The following is a 22,535-nucleotide window of genomic DNA, read 5'->3' on the forward strand; positions in this document are numbered from 1 at the left end:
AAAATGGAGTTAGGGCCCAACACTCAAAAACTTCGGCAGTGACAGGCCAAAAGACAGGAACCTAATAAGACAGTAGCAGAGTTTTACATGTGTTAAATGGTTAAGAAATGGATGAATACTCCTTAAAATATGGCGCTTCATCTTGAAAAAGAACTGAAGTTTGCTTGCAGAAATGGGCATCAGGAGTAACTGTGAATGACGGAAGAAGGGTTCTCTGATATTGGACAGAAAGCTGGAACATCAGAAGTGGATGGGTATGGCTCATAACACAGCTGGTGAACTGAGGGAAAGTGATGTTTGAGGTGCGCACATGTGTGTATGTGTGTTTTGTATATTTCTACCCATCTCAGTTCTGCTGGGTGCAGTTTTCTGCATTTACATAGCGTTACTGCTGGTGAAATCATGCATAAACTAATGTAGAATTAGCATTACACTCAAAATGTTCCCTAATATAGCATCCATGTTGGAACAAATTCCCATTCTCAGAACAAGCATTATAGCAGAACTGACTGTACTTTTTTTAAAAGGCATATTTTACATATAGTAAAATGTGTAAGAAACTAAAACCCTGATGATCAAGTACGGGAATCAGGTCCTTCACTTCTTTTCTGTCGTTCAATTGCTTACTTTCAATGTTGCTTATTAACTAAAGAAGGTACAAGTGGAAAGAGCTGATAAGATGGAAATCAGTCAAGTCTCCACTGTTGGAAGCCAGGAAGAAAACCTGAATAAAAGCAGTAGCTGAGATCAGATTTTGTTTTTTACAGCTTTAGTAGGTCTCAGCTCCTCAGCCTACTTACAGATCCCTGAGGAGCTGACTGTAATTAACTACCTTCAGCACCATGCAGAATTCTGCAAGAATCCATGGTAACCTATTTGACCAAGCAATTATCCAAGAGCACATTACTTGATGAGAAACAATTTTCTACTTGAACTTGTCTACTTGAACAGGGAAAACTAAAGGTTTAGTTTGGAGATGATAGAAGAAATAAAAATGTTCAGACTGCTGAAAAGTTAAAATAGAAAAATATGGAATTAAGGAAGCCTAATTTATTAATTTCTACAATGAATGTTGAGTTTTCTCATGATATTACTCATTGACATGAGCTCAAATTCTTTTGATTTTAATAAAAAACATACTGAAAGATAAAAGGCCATCCTGAAAGCCAACTATTTATGTCAAATATTAAAATTGGGAGTAATAATTAGTGTCCAATAATAAACACTATTTTAAATTAATATGATTTAATGCTCATTCAAACAATAGCAATTAAAAGGTAAGACCAAGTTATATAAACTTTGGGGGTGGTGATTAGCAAAACCAACAATATAGGTATTGGTTTTTTCAATAAAGCTTTTGTTTTTTACATAACTATGTTATTGAATGCTCTACTAAAAGTACTAGCTGAATATTCTACGAAATTCTGCCTTACATAAAGTTAGCAATACTTAAACCATTCATGCTCTCCATCATAATCTAAAAAAGAAAACACGCATGGGCCTCAGTTTATGGCTTAATAATACCACTGATGATATAAACATTTTAAAAATGATAAACTTCCTTTGGAGAATGAAATTTTTAAAAATTACATTCATAGAAATTCCTTCCAAAACTGTTTTAATCAACTCAATCTAAAAATTATTTATGTAAATAAGCCTAATTTACCTCTTCAACTTTTAGAAGAAATATAGAGAAAGAAAGAAAGTAAAACATAAAGTTAAGTATGCATACCACGCAAACTTCCAGTAGTCAAAAGTGCTCGAGCTTTGTCAGCCAAATCACTATTTAGAGTATTTCCCAACAGCAAAACATCAATGGCCTCTTGCTTGGAGCTGTCAAAGAAGTTATTCTGAATCGTTCGGGTAACAGAACGAGCACCATCTTTTAACTTTCCGGCCTGTTGAAGAAAGGGAGCATGGACTCTCATTCTAAATTTCATTTTTAAAATAGTAAACAGTTTTAAACATTTACTGCCCAGGTATCATTAGTGGGTGCAGTTGTGGCACCGAGCTTTTCCATCTCTTTGTGCAGAGCCGTTATCCCAAAGAGGAAGAGAAACAGTGACACCTTGGGCACTGTTCATTTAAATGTGCTTATTTAAAACAAGGAAATTATTTCTTACATCATAGCTTTTAGACTTGGGGATGGGAAGGGTGGGGAGAAACAGGGGAGATAAAAGAGACACACTGTACATACATGCTCTAAACTCCAAAATAATTTAATAGTAGAAAAATAAAATTGAAATTGTTCCCAAATAACTTATATTAGTTAAAACTAAAACTGAACATAAGAATGAAAGTCTAGTCTAAAAAGAAATTTATAACTACAGTTCATAAATAAATATTACATGTAAACTACAGTTCGCATATTTTAGGTCTTTTTATTGCCCACTTAAATATATATAATAAGAATAATAAACTTATGCCAATTCCTACAGTGGAGAGCTGATTACAACTTTTAATGAACATATATTTTACTTAGGCATGTTAGTTACCATAAAGATTTATTTTGATCTTACAGATTTAGATGACTGTTGAAAAAAAACCAAACAACTCTCACCTTTTGAAAAAAACTTTAGTTTGCAACATGCACTTTTTATCCCTTAAAGAAATAACAGTAATTTGAGGCTTAAAATATTTCCTCCTGCATGATACCATACACAAATGACATTATTTAAAAAGACACTCACCATTCACATTATCAGGCAATTAATCAAAAGGAACCCAGAGAAAGGAAAAGAAAGAGCAGTTCAGACGTTAGATTTTAGTTCAATTCAGACTAGCATATTTAATATATAAAATTTCCCATCTATCTGTTAGAGATAAAAGAGACTAAAAATATATGTAAGCTCTGTACATATATTGTCTTACTCACTGCAGAAACAAAAAAGCAGAGGAACATAAAATGATATTTTAAGCAATAGTTCTAAGAGAATCAGGTTTTAACAGCAAGAATTATGTTCTCCATTTAACAGGAATAAATGAAAGTTTAACAATTTCAGGTTTTCAAAAATAGGGAACATTTAAGAACTAAATATTTGTAAGTCTCAGTACACATTATTTTTATGAGTTGAACAGAGGGACTCTCCAGGGAAGGCCGTCACCTCTGGACAGAGGCATGGCATTTTATGAGGCAGAAAAGGAGGAAGATTTGGAAATTAAAAGAAGACAGTGATGAGGAATGCTCTTTAAAGAATTTCAGTTGCTATCCTGAAGAGGCTGAATGAGAACTATAAAAGTGCTAAATGTTCTTGTTTCTATTCCTAATGTAATTTGAGGAATTGTAGACATTTAAAAAATTCAACTGAGGCCAAGAGCCTTAAAAAGCCAATATTTAAGTGTATAAAATAATGAAAAAAATCTCAAGTATGCTTCTGAAGTCTCTCAATAAGGGCCAAATACTAGAGTGGAAAGTAGTCTGTAGATAATAGCAGCAATTAAAAGGTAATGAGGCATAGAATCATAAATAAGCCCATCTCTCACACTTCTTTTGCACATTTTGATAGCCTCCTTTTCAAGGAAAGGTAAGTAAAATTATAAAAACTTAACAATCAAGCCCTAATAGTGTTGGGTTCATGGTAGGTGTTGCATAAATTGTTCACTGATTTATTCATTCATCCAGCATTAGTCACACATCTATTAAACAGGAGGCACTGTGTCAAGTGCTAGGGACACAAACCAAATGAGATAGGACCCTTTACTAGGAGGATTATGGTTAAAAAAACATCATATTTATAATCAAAATAAACAACATAAAAAGATAAAACAGATATGCAAGGGAAAAATTACACACAAAAAATGTACGCAACATACATATAGGCCTAATGGATAACCACTAAATGACGAAGTACGTCGTACTCTCACATCTAGGGAAATCTCTCTCTTTCATTCCATCATCAATAGCACTATAGAGGGTGTGTTAAAGAGAATATAAAAGCATGATAAGACAGAGACCAAAAACAGATACCTAAAAAAACCCCTGTTAATTAAAAAAGAGACCATTTAAAAGCTTTATTAAGAGAGGAAAAGGAGGATCCTTTATAATGCTGTGCTAGATCGAGATTTACCTTAGCCTTTCCTTCAAGAGCTCCAGTCCCTGCATATATCTTACTGATTGAATCACCATTTACAGACCACATTGACCGAAAAACCTCTTGAAAGCGAGTCACCAACTGAGGCTTTTCAGCTAAGCCAAGAGCTTCCAACTGTTTAGTAAGCATCTAAAACAGCAAAAGAGAAACTTGTATAAATATATCAGTACATTAATTGTGCTGTGACTTTTTAAGAACTACCAGAATCAAATTAAAAATTTCTAGTTATAGGACTATGTGGAATTGGATTCTGAAAACACAAGTTTACTAGGCTGTTATTTCCCACCATTTCAATTTTTAAAGTAAATATCCATCCATGAAACTTACAAATAACTTAACATTCCCTTGTTGTAATAAGAACTTCTTTCTGGTTAAATGACAAAATTAATCTTACTGAAACGTCTCTATAAATCAGACTAGTTTACCTGTTCAGCTAAAAGAACTAATTGTTCAACATGTATTAGAGCAACGAAATATATTTACCAAGTTTATCTAAACATATACAGAAATAATTAAGTTTCTTTAATTTTTGGATTTGGTCCTATAAGTTGGGGTAATTAAGGTCAAAAGTTTAGAGAAAAGGAGAGCTGCTCTTGAACTGTCACAAAAATAAGTCATATCTTTGAATAAAGTCATGACAGCTTTTTATGTCATAGATCTTTGGGCCACCACAATACCTTCATCATAGATAACAACGAAAGTGTTTAGAAAAGTTATTGGTCTTTACTCTGAACAAATTTTAGCCTTGAAATCTGGCAAAGTCAAAGCAACATACAATTCTTAGTCTATTTCTCTTATTTGGAATCCAGTCATATTCTATGCCTTGCATTTTTACTGAACTCCCTCCCATTTGTGTTTTGCCTTAACTTATCTATAAATATGGAGATTATCCATAATTACAGAGGGATCAAAAAACAAAATAACATAAAAAACCCTAAACTGGCTTTGCTTACCTAGGGACTTACACCAAAGCTGTTCTTTGTTGGCATGGAGAACAAAACAAAATAAGCCCCCAGGATCCCCTTTATCATTTATATGCCTGTCTCTTCAAGGAATTGGGGAAAACTGGTCTTTACTACTAGTTTGGTTTTGCCTACTTTACTAGTAAATTTTGTAACCAGTCAACCAATTGCTATACTCGGGAGTATTCTCACACCTAACTACCAAAAGCAGATAGGCAGCTAAGTTACATTCTGAACACTAACACTTGTTTTACCTTTCATAAAGACTTTCAAGTATTTCAATAAGCTTACCCTCAGAATCTAAGTAAATGTAGTTAGTTACTTAGAAACAGAACTCAAAACAAACAGGAGCCACAGGATAAACTCCATCCAAATGCCAACTGCCTGCTTTCACTTTTCTTGTCTCTGTCATATTTTCCAAATCTATTATGATAAACCTCAATAACAGACTTCAAAAAAGGCAAAACAGTAAACTTGAAAAATACATTTCTGCAGCAGAGAATTCTACATTCTGTACTTTCACTTTTGAGACTGAAAGAACTTCGGCTGCAGAGTAACTAATTAACCAATATTGTGACCAAATATGAGATCATTAATTAGAGGAGATAAGAACATGTTATTTCCTATTCCTGTTTTTTTTTTCTTTTTAGTATTAGAGAACTATGCTAAGTTCCTATGGAACTAAATGAAGACCCACCATAGCCTTAGGACCCTAACTGTTGCATAATAGGAAAGCCAGAAAGCTCAGCATTGCTACAGTTTGTCACATAGTTGAGATAATATTAGACCAAATTTGATGGATAAGTGGTAAAGAAAAAAACTTTTAAACAAAGACTGAGTTAGAGAAGTTGAATCTCATTTACTTTCATTCTCATTGACAACGGCATTCTCTTCTGATCCTGTCTTATGTAGCTACTGATTTGAAAATGCCATATAAAGTGCAGTGGGTAACAGACCGTCAGAAACATAATCCTACAGGACTGTGCATGTGAAAATAGACCCCCCAATTCCAAAGGGACATTTAAAAGACAACACAGAGAATGAAGGCCAAATATATACAAAAACATATACTTATTTTCTTCCAAAAGACAGGCAAAGGAAGCAATTATTGGGATAGTATAAGTTTTTTTAAGGGAAGGTTAAGGAACAATAGAGTGAAATATATAGATAGCTACCTAAAGAGACTATTCAGAACAGATAAAGGAAACATTTAAATGAAAATAGATTTTGGCAGAAAAAAAAAAAAGACTAGAAGAGAAGTACAAAATACCCTTAATGAAGTATAACTTCATTTTGTGGAAAGTAACTGAGAAACATAAATATTACAAAAGCACTGAAAGAGGCAGCGGATGCAAGTCATACCCACACATTTTAATTTATTTTTTACCTCTAAGCCAAGGAATGCCTGCACACTATTTGTTCTGTCGAGACAATCCAAGCAGTTTGTTCGGACTGTACCACTCTGGCATCTGTAACAAATTCAGTAAAGTTAAACAGCTGGTTAGAAACAAAAATAACAAAGCTAAAATAAACAGAGAAAAGTTAAGGTGATTAAAATGTAGCAGCCACTTTCTACCCTCAACTTTTTATTATTACAAATTTCAAACATACAAAAAAGATGAAAGAATTTTACAGTGAATACATATCCACCATCTCAATTCTGCAATTATTAACATTTGTCATATAGTCTTTACCAGGTATCTATCTATTCATCCACACTCACTATTTTTAATTAGGCCAGTAGTTAAGAACTAAACATACATAATCAAATATTTGTGAAATGAATTTTAAAAACTTAAGATCTGTTATCTCTACTGCTGTCCTATAAAATTTCTATGGCACTGATACTAAATATTGTACAAATTGAAAAAATTAACAACTTGAGTTTTGTTCACTAAAGTTTACCTTAACCTATTCTGAACTTAAATCTTCAATATTTACTTTCCTCTTGCATTTCTATGCAAAAACTGAAGATTTAAATTATCCTAAAGCAGACGATAACCAATGTCTTTTACTTCCATCTGCATTTAAGTCTTTACTTAGGTCAAGAAATATTAAAACATTAGTTTTAAGAGAGAAGTGGCATAGCCTCGGAGACAACAGCATGAGGTCTGGAGCCAGATGGATGTTAGCCCTACATTTGCCAGTTATGTGACTTGGGGCAGATTATAGCCTATGCCTCAATTTCCTCAAATGTGAATTGGGATAACAATAGACACTATCCCTACGATTGTTGTTATTGATACATGTAGAGACTAAGTACACTGCCCGGCCCACAGGACATGCCCAACAACATAAGCTAGTATTATTACTTGTTGAATTCTGAAGAAAGAAAACAAACCCATAATCAAGTATAATAAAGGAAGATATTTTCTTTAACTACAAACTTCAATTTTAGAAAATTTAAGAGTTCAATGTGAAGAATAATTTTTAAGTTATAGCAAAGTTTCAATTTAAAGAAAGAGAAACAGTCAAACCTTTGAACTTCACTTCCATCGAAATAGAAAAATCCATAATCTAGAAACTTTTGGACTTGAGGTTTAAGAACACTATGTAATTTTTCTGCCTTTCCTCCTTTAACCATTTGATGATAGTCAAAATTCACCATCTGGATATCAGCAGCATGTTCAGAAGCTTTCAAATGACTCTGAAAGGAAAAAGGCAAATATTCACCTAAGTGTTAACTAAATATGATCTTATCAATATAATGTTATAAACGGAACTTTACATTTTATTATTTTTTTAAAGATTGGCACCTGAGCTAACATCTGTTGCCAATCTTCTTTTTTCTTCTTCTTCTCCTCCCCAAAGCGCCCCCAGTACATAGTTGTATATTCTAGTTGTGAGTGTCTCTGGTTGTGCTGTGTGAGATGCCACCACAGCACAACCTGATGAGTGGTGCCATGTCTGCACCCAGGATCTAAATCAGTGAAACCCCGGGCTGCCAAAGTGCAGAGCACAACTTAACCACTTGCCTATGGGGCCGGCCCCAGAACCTCACATTTTAAATTAAAACCTCGCATGGCCCTTTGAAATCTACTAATCTCACAAAGCTTTCATCGACGCTGGTAGTCAAATGGAAAATTATTTGCTGATATCTAATGGCATCTTCTTCCTAAAACTCATATATTATCCCTGAGAGATTAAGTGACATAATTAATATGAGGCAACTTAAATAACATTCATCATTTCCAATCACCAGCATTTCATTTTTTACAACACAAATTTAATAACTGCTTACATATGTTATAGAATCTCAAAATAAATTAACTTCTTTTTAAGACAAAGCTTATCAAAGATTGAAAAACTCATTTTTTACACTTCCATTCAATACATACAAATGTTTTAAAAGTTTACCATAAAAAACCATTCTCTGAAGTATAATCTATTTATTAACAATATTTATTTCACAAAATTAAAAGAAAATACCCAAATAATTAAGTTACTTCTGGACTTAGAGTAAACTTTAGAAAATGTTTTCTAATTATTTTGTTTGTTTCTAATTATTTTGCTTATAATCTTACGTAACACCATGATTTATATTAATTCATTATTGATTCAATAAGCGTTTATTAAGAATATTTTTTTTTAGAAGTCAGACATGTCTTTGGATTCTTTTTTTACTTGAAATTCTTAAATTTTCTCTCATCAATACAAGAGGGTACAATCCAGACTTGCAGGTATACAAATGCATTATTCACCATTTCATAAGACTAAAACAATGACTGTGGTTTCTAGGAAAGAGGCAAAGCAATAAAGAGATGAAGGAGGAAACTGTCTGGTATTTTTCTACCAGTGACAAATGAACATTTTTTGGGGAGAAGGGTATTCTTCTGCTTCTCCACAACATAAATAAGCACATTTTAGAAAACAGTCAACTGCCATGAAAGCTTTCTATAATCCCAATTTCAGCAACATTATCCTAAATTATTTCCTAATAGCCCCAAAGAGTTAATGGTTCCAAGTACCCAACCTTTTGCTAGGAAGTCATTTACTTCCTGGAAGAATTTGATTATTGTGTTACATTATTTTTTTAATACCATTCTAGGTGTCCACGGGCCAGAACAGAAGAAAAAGTGATCATACTTACCTGGAAAGCCTTACTTAGCATATGTTCACCCTCCTTAGAGCCAAGCAAATTTACTATTATTTGTTTACCATATAAATTCTTAAGTGTTCTAAAATGCCTAGTAAAGAAAGAAAGGAAATAAGCATATGTCAAATTATAAGCCAAAATTACTTTTCAATAAGCAGGAATCCCCTATTAAATAGAACCTATGTGGCAGTATTTTAAACTCAGAATTCATAAAATTGGATGCAAATTCATTCCGTATGGTCTCGAAACTCTGAATACATGAAAACTCAGTTAATGCAGTTTCCTCTCTAACTTACCAACGCTAAGACTCCCAGCTATGCTGGAGCTACTGCAGTCACCCAGCTCCCTCTCTGCTCTGTGAGGCTGGTGCTACACAAGCACAGAGAACACGAGCCACCCTCTTGGCTGGGAAGGCAACTGTACCTCATGAGGACATGAGGACATCACACACTCCGTGAACATTCAGAGAGACCTCCTTAAGAGCTCTAGCCTTAAGAAAAATAGCCCCCAAATATGAGCCATTTTTCTCTCCAGCTTCTAGCCATTTCAGAGGCTATGGCACAATGCCATCTAAAGGAAAAATAACATGAGCCACGGATATTATTTTAAATTTTCTAGAAGGTACATTTAAAAAAAGTGAAAACAGATGAAATTCATTTACATATATTTTATTTAACCCACTGCAGTTAAAATATCATTTTAACATGTAATCAATATATAAAATAAATATTAATAAGATTTTGCTTTTTTTGTACTAAGTCTTTGAAATTCCGTGTGTATTTTACACTTACAGCACACCTCAATTTAGACTAGTCAATTTCAAGTGCTGAAGGGCTATACGTGGCTCATGGCAACCATACTGGACAGTGCACCCAGAGCAGTAGTTTTAAGGCCAAGAGATCAAGACCTACACACCTATTGCTATCATCCCTAGAAATCGTAACACTAGCATCACTGTCTTCCAGTCAAATTAGGAATCAGAAAAAATTTTACTTAGAGCCAAAAAAGCTGAAATGAATCAGCAAATACAATTATAACTAGTCCCACTGCTTAACAGTATGAAAACTTACAGCATTATGTAAAAATAATCAGTCTTACCTATCAAAAGCAGGTGCATTGGCTTCAAATCCCCTTGACATACGGACACGATGAGATCCCACCTAGGACAAGAAAAATATGTTTAATCATACCAAAAGACAACATATAGAAGAAATATCATTGTTTATAATATGCAATAATTCATTTGCTGAATACACAGCAGTAAGTCGAATAGCTGATTTTCATTCATGATATTCTTTTAAAAGAAACAAGTTCTAGGGGTTTCCCTTCCCCTTTATTTTTCAAAAGGCAATCTCGAAAAAAAAAAAATAGAAGTTACACCATTATGAAATACTTGTAAGCTAAGAGGAATTTTATTTATGAAAGATATTTTTAAGAGTGCTTTCATATAAATTATCTTGTTTTAAGCTCAAAGTATGTGTTCTCTGTAAGTTAACAGATATTACTGCCATTTGGGCAAAAAAAACTGAAATACAGACAAATGAAATAACTTGTCTTCTTAGGTCAACATTAATTCCAAAAAAGATTCGCATGATCTAAATTCCTAGTCTTCCAAGCTGCCTACAAGTGCAACGTCTCTATATATTTTTCTATGTTTCCCTATGCTGAACATCCTATTCACTTCTCCCTTACCTAAAGATCCAACAAATTAAAAATACTGTTCCTGGAAAAACAGACTTTCCAAGTCGATCTTCCAGTCAGGTAACGATAGTTAGGGAACATTTTGCAAAATAAGAAAATTTGGGTTAAGAGAATTAAACAAGATGGAAAACACCTGCCTATAGTGTTCTGTTATAGTTTTTCTTTTCTCTTATAGGAAAGTGGCAGAAAGATCAGACAGAATTGAGAAAGCTACAACAGATGCCAAGAAGAAATATAAAGGTGAAACCAGATTATTTCCCTGAATTTCACTTTTAAACATTTCCCTTGAGACTTTGAGATGAAAGATCCCCAGAATTCTTCTGGCTAATCTGTGAACAAAGTGACTTCGAAGGGGACATGGGAGGAGGGTTACCAAATCAGTCATGCAGTTCGACAAATAAACCAGACAATAAACTCTAATATGCTCATCCAATTCCAAAACTGACTTAACAGTATTATCAGTCATTAAGCAGTCTCCCCTCTATCCTGATAAGTGACACAATCTAATAACTGTCCAGATAACCAGCGGATTCTCTCTTTAAGGTTTTTTTCTTTTTAATAAGAAATTGACGGGGCCAGCCCAGTGCCATAGCAGTTAAATTTGTGGGCTCCACTTCAGCGGCCCAGGGTTCGCCAGTTTGGATCCCAGGCACAGACCTATGCACTACTCATCAAGACATGCTGTGGCAGGCGCCCCACATATAAAACACAGGAAGATGGGTACAGATGTTAGATCAGGGTGCATCTTCCTCACCAAAAAAAAAAAAAGAAAGAAAGAAATTGATTAGCCTAATGTCACATCTATATTCAATTTCATTTTATACTACTTAATAGTGTTTATAAAATTTTAAAATTTGCAAGATGGGTGCTCCAGGACTTTAAGCATTTTAGACTAAAGAAAACTGAGCAGAAGTCGATACTTTTTATTTGGAGTAATCTCAGGTAATTTCTTATAACTGTATAAAAGTCCAAGACTTAGCATTTTCTTTATTGATTAACATTTACCTTGCACAGTACTGCCAGCTATCAAGAAGGTGAAAAAACACAAGTTCACACGTTTTTCAGGTAATGGCTGTGGTTGTTCCCCATTGCTATGCTCCTTAACACATATACACAACCAGCTACATATGCTAACTCTTATAGCAATACACTGGTTAGGACTAGGTCTTATTACTCCATATTAAAGAAAAAAATTCTATAATAAAAGAGCGGTCAACTGTGATAAAAGCAGCACTCCAGAAAGTCTTAAGGCTTTAGATAATCATAGATTTATCCAATTTCAAATAAGGTAACATCAAAGATATTTTTTAAAAACCATTTAATTGGGTGGTATGAAGCATCATTTTTCATCAATATTGCTTCATGTTCACATATTTCTAAAACTTCAATTCAACCAAAAATCGAGTGTGCAAGGCTATACTAGGCATAGATCTCATGATGCTTACTACCATCTTTTAAGACCAATATAAGCTATAATATAATGTCAGAGTAATACTATAAAGTATAAATGCTAAATAACTTCAGGGAAAGGAAATCATAAGGAAAATGCGTGAGTTGCCTGCACTTAAAATATTATTCTTACCTGTGTAGCACCTTATGACAACTCTTATAATGCCTCAAACTACTTCATATTGATATTTACCTTTTCCATAAAAGGCCTGACTCCCCAACAGATTGTAAGCTCTCTCTAAAGGATCACTAGCGTCTCTGAATGCCTCACAGTATATAAGACTATACACCTAGCATAGAATAATAGACACCCGAAGAACTTAAGTATTTAATAAAGAGATCAGTGTGGAGGAGTGACTGAATCCACTCAATGAGATCTGAGGTGGCTAGTGAAGGACAACAGACCTTCATTTTTGGAACAGTGGATTCCTGTTAAAAAATCACAAGGCATGAAATTGGACAGGTAGAAGAAGCCAGATCATGAAATGGGTGCCTAGATCTAATGAGCATAATACAGCAAAAGTGAGAAGAACTGCCAGGGAGCTAGGAGGGGACCAGTTAGAAAACGGAGAATATTCCAGGCAAGAAGGAATTATGAAGACCTTAACTGGGATGACAGCAGTGGTACTACAAAGAAAGGGAAAGTCCCAATGGCTAGGAGAACACTGGGGCTAAGTGTCACAGGGCTACTTGTAGCTACAGTAGTTCAGGACTGGCTACTGGAGCAGACGGCGCTGGAAACACTTCATGGTCACTAGGGTAGGATCTGGTACAACAGAAATTCTCAAATTTTAGTAGTAGGGAACTTGGTTAAAAAGGCAGATTCCTGGCCCCATTCCAAGAGATTCTATTTCAGCCTATGAGAAGTTAAGGCCATGAATCTGCATTCTAAAATCACTTCGGATGATTCCTTTAAAATCTTTTAATTTGAAAACCTCAGAGGATGGGGCCGGCTCCGTGGCCCAGTGGTTAAGTTCGTGCGCTCCGCTGCGGTGGCCCAGGGTTCGGATCCTGGGTGCGGACATGGCACCGCTCGTGAGGCCACATTGAGGCGGCATCCCACATCCCACAACTAGAAGGACCTGCAACTAGGATATACAACTGTGTACGGGGCGGGGGGAGGGGGGGTAGGGGAGATAAAGCAGGAAGAAAAAAAAAAGGACTGGCAACAGTTGTTAGCCCAGGTGCCCATCTTTAAAAAAAAAAAGAAAAGAAAAGAAAACCTCAGAGGAATAATCATGGAGGATAAGAGGCAAGTCAAGGGACAACTATCTAAAGATTCTCTGTCCATGACTTCTGAAATGGGACATCTCACTAGGCAACACTAACTTCAAGGATTCCCTATAATAAATTTCAGTCCCAAGACTACACACAACACCTAACACCATTTCCAACCACTCTAAGTCAAAAGCCCCTGTTTGTCTTCTATGGGAAAATTAATTTTTGGACTTGGTATTTTTATTTTTAAAAATCAGTATCTATTTTTTCAGTTTTTTTAAATCAATTAAATGTTTTCATTCCTCTATCACCTACTCTTTTAGAATGATGGAGAAAATGTTTTGCTGTAAAAGACTCATGAAACTAATCCACTCCTGTTCAAAGAAAGGCTGTTTTTAAAAACTACTAAGCTACCAGTTTGTTTCCTGTATCTATGAGTCTGTTTTTCAGATTCCACATACAAGTGAAATCATACAGTATTTGTCTTTCTCTGTCTGATTTACTTCAATTAGCATAATTCCCTCAAGGTCCATCCATGTTGTCATAAATAGCAAGATGTCATTCTTTTTATGGTTGAGTAATATTTCATTTTATGTATGTCTGTGTGTTTTTCTTTATGTGTATGTGTGGATTCTTTATCCATTAATCTATCGATAGATACTTAGGTTGCTTCCATATCTTGGCTATTGCAAATAATGCTACAATCAACATAGGGGTGCACATATCTCTTCGAATTAGTGTTTTCCTTTTCTTCAGATAAATACCCAGAAGTAGAATTGCTGGGTCGTATGGTAGTTTTATTTTTAATTTTTTAAGGAACATCCATACTGTTTTCCATAGTGGCTGCACCAGTTTACATTTTCATCAACAGTGTACGAGGGTTCCCTCTTTTCCACATCCTCACCAACACTTATTTTTTGTCTTTTTCATAGTAGTGACTCTGACAAGTGTGAGGTAGACAGGTGGGGGTAGGGGGTGGGCAGGCAAAGTAGGTGAAGGAGATTAAGAGGTACACACTTGCAGTTATAAAGTCAGTCATGGGGATGTACTGTAGAGCATAGGGAATACAGCAAATAATATTGTAATAACTTTGTAAATTGACAGATGGTGACTAGACTTATTGTGATGAATATTTCATAATGTATATAAATATCAAATCACTATGATATACACCTGAAACTACTAGAATATTGTATGCCAATTATACTTCAATTAAAAAAACTACTTACCTAAATTGAGAAGTGCTGAGTCAATGCTCAACCCAACCCAACAATACGTCAGTTCAGTGACAATTTAGCAGAACTGTTGGACTGTCTCAATGTCTCGAAAATTACTATCTCTACCATGGTTTCAAAATCTGTAGTTTTCAGCCCATAAGCATATGACGTTAGCCAGCCAGACTATCTGTGTGGGCAGGTCACACAATGCAGAAGGAAGTGGGAAGGAAGTCCTACCCAGGAGGACCCCTCAATATAACTACTCAGGATCCAATCTTACCGAATAATCAAACACTGTAATTCTGAACCTCTTAACAAAATAACCCAGAAAGCAGCATAACAGAGGGCCCATAAACAAGATACCAGAATCTCTTACACTAGCTTGTCTCTAAAGCAAAAGGATTCACCTTGCATCAAAACAGGGCTTTAGGAATGTTCTTAAAGCAAATATTCCAAACGCCGCTTCTCTGACCATGAAAGCTTAGGAGAAGTTGAGTAGGGTTGGGATTCCTCCCCAAGAGAGATGTGCGGAGAGAGAAGTCTATTTTAAGTTACCCCTACGTGCCAAAAAGAAAACCTAAACAAGCCAAAATAATAGACAAGAACTCAAGAATTTTACCAAGCAGTATAAGTGTTAATCCTTGTTAATTCCTGGCCTGTCTTAAACTGCAATATTGAAAAGATTCAAGTGATCTGTAATTTTCCTTCACAATAAAAACCATCCTAAAATGTATCAGAAATCCAGCTGTGAACTAAAAGGAGGCAAGAATTTTTTGTCCATTTTCTCTATACTGTATAGGTTGAGGCATAAAATTTACTAGACAAAATATACTAGAAGCCTAAAATGAAAATAACTTACACTTTAGGGACTAAATATTTTTCAATAAAAATAAAATGCAAAATCATACGATTATGGGCAAGCTAATATTATGACCTTACATTGAAAAAACATATTTTAATGATCAGATATTTATATCAAGAAAGTTTAAAAAAAAAGATCAGAAAGCAAGTCAGAGGACATAGTAAAGATGACAGGGCACTACAAATTACAAAGTAAAATTTCAGGAGCAGATATATTATTGACAACAACAGTAGCTAACCCTTACACAGTGCTGGCTGTGTGTGCCAGACGCTATTCTCAGTACTTTCCATTTCATCCTTACAACAACCCTATGAAGTAGGAACTACTAATATTATTACTCCCACTTTACAGATAGGAAAACTGAGACACAGAGAGGTTAAATCACTTGCCCAAGATCACACAGCTAGCAGTAGTAGAGTAAGGATGCTAACTGAGAAGTCTCGTTTCAGACGTTTTTTTTTTTTCACTGAGGAAGATTTGCCCTGAGCTAACATTTGTTGCCCATCTTCCTCTTTTTGCTTGAGAAAGAGTCACCCTATGCTAACATCTGTGCCAATCTTCCTCTAGTTTGTATGTGGATCACCACCACAGCATGGCCACCAACGAGTGGTATAGGTCTGTGCCTGGGAATGGAACCTGGGCCACCAAAGTAGAGAGCACCGAACTAAACCACTAGGCCACGGGGCCAGCTCCAGAAGCTTTTTTTTAACTACTATATTCTTCTGCCTAAAGAGATTAAATTGCTATATACAAAGATACTGAGATAGTAAATATGGAAACACTTTGAAAATCAATGCACTATAAAAACATCAAAATTTTAATATTAAATACAGCAGCTGAATTTCTATAGATATTTGAAAGAATATTAAAGGAAAAATAGCTAAGACAATTCTAGCAACTCTGTACTTAGACACTCATTTGTGAATCCAGGTAATATTAAATTGAATGACAGAACTATTCAATAAACTAATGAACTATCCTGAAAGCTTAGAAAATATGGAAAATTCAAGAGAAAAAACAAAACAAAACAATGTCCAACACATACCTGCAATCCCGGTTGCTCCCAGAACAATGGGACAGACCCCCGGATTTGTATGAAGGAAGACACAGAGTCATCTAAGTACACAACCTACAGAGAAAAGCAATATGTAAAATATTTCCACAAAGTCGGTACCTTTGCATTAGAAGGCAAAGTTACTAACATCTGTTGCACACTAGTTATATCTTATGACCCATCTCTTACATACAAAGTGTCCTACAAAATATTCAAAATAGGCTACTAAATAAGTTTGATTTTTTCAATTAGTGATACTTCTCTATATATTAACCAAGAAAATAGTAAAAATATATTGTATAAGAATCACAACTTTTAAAAAGGAATTCCTTTTACATCTCAATATTTTACACACATACTTTTATATTTCATTTAATTTTTTCTTTAGCTTTCTCTGTTTTTTGAAAACTAATTTGAAGAACTGAGTTGGGCTGGGGATATGGCCTGAATTTACAATTGTATAGTTTCATAGCCAAAAACATCATAGCTTTTCATTTTAGATGGTACATATATTCACCTTTAAGAGTTGGGTTTGATTTAATTTCACAGAAAAACTCTTTTCTTAAGTTGTCTAGAACTATAATTGAGGATTTTTAAATTCAATACCAAAACATAGAGCACTGACAATGCCATGCTAATAAGTAAACTCTTGTTACCTACTTGAAGAGCCATACCTAAGTAAGTTTGTCTCAGGGAAGTTTTTCTTAAGGCCAATAAATAGCCAAGAACAACCATAAAATGACATTACAAATGTCAAGTGAGTTCTGAATCAAATATAAATCTGTTATTCTATCATTTACACAAACTAAGCAAAACAAAACACTCTATACCTGTTCTGTTTCTACAAAATTAGCGACGTGACCATCATCATTTGTTCCCCGGACGTTAAACCTGGTCCCAGCTCGTTCACAGCTTAGTCTGGAAATGAGGCAAGCCTTTGCCTGTTTATGAGCAGCATAAATTGTTCTGATTTCTACTCCCCCACACATGAGGCGTAATAACCAGTCATCACAATTCACACCATAGTGCTTGAGATGCAGGTGCAAAGACTGATTCCTAGCAGAAAAAGAAAGAACTGCATTAGCTTCTTGAGCAGTAGGTAACACAGCGCAAGTTAAAACAGTGCTCCTGGAACATTAATTTTAACGCTATTAAATTAAACAGCACCAAAAATAAATCAATTCATTTACAGTTACTATGCGAGGAATCAGAAGATAGGGCTACAAATGAGATCTCTAGGTATGTGATCCATGGTCCATAGAACAGAAGCATATCTCTTATGTTTTTAGTATCTGCGCCCCATTTCTGTTGCCTTTTATATAAGGTAATTACAACCTAACTTTTCCAAAAAGGATTTCATACAAACATCCCCACCCCACTTTATAAAGCTCTACGTTTTAGGCTTGACTTTTATAAGGCTTTATTTTAATTAATTTAAATAGTCAGATGGCCTAGCAGCTACTGTATCAATGCAAGCCTAGAGTTTTCCATTGCTCCAAATACTTTTAGCATTCTAGGTAACAGATGGTGCTTGGTTTCCAAACTTTTTCAGGGCGAAAGGTTTTATTCAAACAACCAAGCAGAAGCCTGATGATTACAAAACAGACAGAAGCAGAGTCACTGTGGCTAAAGCAGGGACAGGGGTTGGAGTCCTGCCATGTCGGCCATCTTCTCACCCTGCTGACGGCCTCCTGAGGAGCTTCTACTAGAACCTTAGTCCTCCAAAGAACACATGTGAAGCTCCTAACCAATCTACCGCCATGGAGAATATACCACTGTGCAGAAAAACTTCATATCTGGTACTTTCAGATAACAGCATGCCTTACAAAAGTGAAGTTTCTATAATAGTGAAACTTGGTTCTCTGAATTTTAAAACTCTCCTACCATTTTAAATGGGAATCTTTCTTAAGTGCTCTGCACTATCTTGTTGTCTTAAAGGTATAAAAAAAAAAGTAACAGAATTTTCTTGAAGCCTCAGGGTCATTAATATCATTAATATACAGCAATACTGCTAGAGCAATAGTCCCCAACTCCCTCCTTAGGACAGAGGCAGCAGGTGGTGGCCATAAGCAGTTCTGGTAAAGCATCAATAATCCCATCCCTTCTTATCCATTTAAGAAAGCATACTGGAATATAAATGAGTGGTGAGATTACCACTGAAAGTTAAATCCAATGACCACTATTTATTTAAAAAACACAAGGACACAAGCTTCCATACTTTACTATTACCTACACTGATCAGAGGCAAAGCTCAAACCGATTGTGATCCAGTATTTCCAGACACCACAGCTCAGTCTCATGTCATGGCAGAGGTATAAGACACTTACTTGTCCCCAGTGAAATAGAAGCATGATCTTATAGATTTGTTCAGGAAGAGTTTCTCTCTCTGCTGTTAGTTTTCATTTTTCTTTGCTGTCAATGTGTTGCTGTTTTAATTCTATTTAAATTTAATACACAACCCTCAATCAGCAGCAGCTTCAAATCTCTAACACAGTAAAACTACCTGGATTTTATAGGTATTGGCCACTCTCTGGCTACAAAACTTACTTGGCTACATACTGGAAAATATTTCTTCTAAACTGCAAGGGTATTCACAACAGATTCTAAAAGGTTTCATTTTTCTTGTAAAGTGCACCTCAAGAATGCCAATCCTTGGCAGTCCAAAACACATGGGACAAGAAACAAGGGAAATATAGAACCAGAAAACAAGTGATAAAATGGCAGCAATAGGGCCTCATATATCAATAATCACTCTAAATGTTAATGGATTGAACTTCCCAATCAAAAGACACAGAGTGGCTGAATGGATTAAAAAACAAGACCCAATAATATGCTGCCCCTAGGAAATACATCTCAGCTCTAAAGACAAACACAGGCTTAGAGTGAAGGGATGGAAGACGACACTCCAAGCTAATGGCAAACAAAAGAAAGCAGGTGTTGCAATACTTGTATCAGAAAAAGTAGACTTCAAGATAAAAAGGGCAATGAGAGATAAAGAGGGTCAGCCTATAATGATAAAAGGGACACTCCACCAAGAGGATATAACACTTATATATGCACCTAATACAGGAGCACCAAAGTACATAAAGCAACTATTAATTGACCTAAAAGGAGACATTAACAGCCACACAATAATAGTAGGGGATCTTAACACCCCACTTACATCAATGGATAGATCATCCATAGAGAAATTCAACAATAGTGGAACTAAATGAAAAACTAGACCAGATGGACTTAACAGATCCATCCAAAATCAGCAGAATACAGATTCTTCTGAAGTGCCCATGGAACATTCTCAAAGACAGACCCTATGTTGGGAAACAAAGCAAGCCCCAATAAATTTAAGAAGACTGAAATCATATCAAGCATCTTTTCCAACCATAAGCATATGAAACTAGAAATCAACCAAAGAAAAAATCTGGGAAAGTGACAAATATGTGAAGACTAAACAACATGCTACTGAACGACCAATGGATCATTGAAGAAATTAAAGGAGAAATCAAAAAATACCTGGAGACAAATGAAAATGAAAATACACCATACTAACTCATATGGAATGCAGCAAAAGTGGTCCTAAGAGAGAAATTCATAGCAATACAGGTCCACCTTAACAAACAAGAAAAATCCCAAATAAGCAATCTTAAACTACACCTAACAGACTAGAAGAAGAAGAATAGGGAGCCGGCCCGGTGCCGCAGCGGTTAAGTTCACACGTTCTGCTTCTCAGCGGCCCGGGGTTCACTGGTTCGGATCCCGGGTGTGGACATGGCACCGCTTGGCACGCCATGCTGTGGTAGGCATCGCACATATAAAGTAGAGGAAGATGGGCACAGATGTTAGCTCAGGGCCAGGCTTCCTCAGCAAAAAGAGGAAGACTGGCAGTAGTTAGCTCAGGGCTAATCTTCCTCAAAAAAAAAAATAAAAAGAAGAAGAAGAAACAAAGCCCAAAGTCAGCAGAAGGAGGGAAATAATAAACATTAGAGCAGAAATAAATTAAATTGAAACCAAGAAAACAGTAAAAAGGATCAATGAAACAAAGAACTAGTTCTTTGAGACGATAAACAAAATTGACAAACCCTTAGCCAGACTAAGAAAAAAAGAGAGAAGGCTCAAATAAATAAAATTAGAACTGAAAGAGGAGAAATTACAAGAGATACCACAGCAACACAGAGGATTATAACAGAATACTATGAAAAACTATACGCCAACAAACTGGACAATCTAGAAGAAATGAATAAATTCTTAGACTCATACAACCTCCCAAAACCGAACCAAGAAGAAATAGAGAATCTGAATAGACTAATCACAAGTAAGCAGACTGAAATAGTAATCAAAAACCTCCCAAAAAATAAAAGTCCAGGACGAGATGGCTTCTCTGGAGAATTCTACCAAACATTCAAGGAAGATTTAGTACCTATTCTTCTCAAACTATTCCAAAAAATTGAAGAAGACAGAACACTTCCTTATACATTTTATGAGGCCAACATCACCTTGATCCCAAAGCTAGACAAGAACAACACGAAGGAAAATTACAGGCCAATATCGCTGATGAACATAGATGTAGAAATCCTCAACAAAATATTGGCAAACTGAATACAGCAATCCATTAAAAGGATCATACACCATTATCAAGTGGTATTTATACCAAGAATGCAGGGATGGTTCAACATTCACAAAGCAATCAATGTGATACACCACATTAACAAAATGAGGAATAAAAACCACATGGCATCTCAATAGATGCAGATAAAGCATTTGACAAGATCCAACATCCATTTATAATAAAAACTCTCAATAAAATAGGTATATAGAAGGAAACTACCTCAACATAACAAAGGCCATATATGACAGACCCACAGCCAACATTGTACTCAACTGGGAAAAACTGAAAGCCATCCTCTGAGAACAGTAACAAGACAAGGGGTAAAGGGGCACTTATATACAGTGACTGACAAATAACAATGTACAACTGAAATTTCACAAGGTTATAAACTATTACAACCTCAATAAAACAAAAAAATAAATTAAAAAAATAAAGAATGCCAATACCTAGCAAAATTGCAAAATTTTAAACTGAGCAAAATTCACCAGCGGTGTTTTAGCCTTCCCTTTGTTCAATCTGCCTCCTGCTGGATAAACTCCTTCAATCTGTACCTAAATTTGCCCCTACTTCCACCCTTAATTGAATGGAATGAGATGAATTATTCCTACTGATTACACTTAGTAATTACACTTGATTGCTGACCATTTAGGCAATGCATCAGCACCTGCTTGGACTTCTAATTATGGCAGGAAAGCTTTGCTCTCTCAAGCTAAGGAATCTGGAGTACGAATGAGGAGGGAAAAAAACGGTAAGGACAGTTGCCCTAAGCCCAGCTGCAACACCTTTACCTTTTTCAGGGATGTTAATGTCTCTTCCCTCAGAAAAAGCGTAGGGTTGACATGAGCAGACAGGACTCCATATCCACTCATCCAAATCACAACCTCCCCTCCCCGCCCCCCACCATCGTCTACTCCCTTGCCAGGCTCCAAGTTTCTGACTACAATGCTCTACAACCTTTTTTCATTCTGCCCTCCCTTCTCCCCCATGTCACTACTCTGGGCCAAGACAATTCCATGTGAGCTAGAGGGTGACCAAGCTGTTGCTCTCAGGTTAGTTTCCTAGCCTAACGCTGTTGCTGACCTTGAGCCCTCTGACACCCAGGGCAAAAAGGTCAGAACTGAAAGTGCTACTCCAAGGTTATACACGTAGCTGGCCAATTGGGAGGGAGAGAAAATATACGAGGGAATATCTTGAATCTGAACTACTGAGGGACGCTGAGAGCAGACAGTTCTGGACTTTGGCCTTAGAACATATGTAAATATAATAAAACATAATTTGTACA

General features: G+C 35.6%; 1 protein-coding gene across 50 annotated transcripts in view; it reads right to left on the bottom strand.

The window, feature by feature from the left end:
• The window catches only part of SYNJ1 (synaptojanin 1), an 88,153-nt gene that overhangs the window by 41,345 nt on the left and 24,273 nt on the right, over positions 1-22,535 (bottom strand). For 26 of the 50 annotated variants that reach the window (XM_070252550.1, XM_070252512.1, XM_070252532.1 and 23 more), the window contains exons 5-12: positions 17,481-17,706; positions 16,642-16,725; positions 10,248-10,309; positions 9,144-9,240; positions 7,531-7,700; positions 6,441-6,522; positions 4,068-4,220; positions 1,733-1,898 (exon numbers count right to left, since the gene is read on the bottom strand). In XM_070252550.1, coding sequence (XP_070108651.1) covers positions 1,733-1,898; positions 4,068-4,220; positions 6,441-6,522; positions 7,531-7,700; positions 9,144-9,240; positions 10,248-10,309; positions 16,642-16,725; positions 17,481-17,706 — 1,040 coding nt within the window. The remainder of the gene's footprint in view (positions 1-1,732; positions 1,899-4,067; positions 4,221-6,440; positions 6,523-7,530; positions 7,701-9,143; positions 9,241-10,247; positions 10,310-16,641; positions 16,726-17,480; positions 17,707-22,535) is intronic. The other 24 variants (XM_070252525.1, XM_023630044.2, XM_023630045.2 and 21 more) reach the window with 1 other exon arrangement.

Source organism: Equus caballus, chromosome 26 (assembly GCF_041296265.1).
Source record: "Equus caballus isolate H_3958 breed thoroughbred chromosome 26, TB-T2T, whole genome shotgun sequence".
NCBI lineage: Eukaryota > Metazoa > Chordata > Mammalia > Perissodactyla > Equidae > Equus > Equus caballus.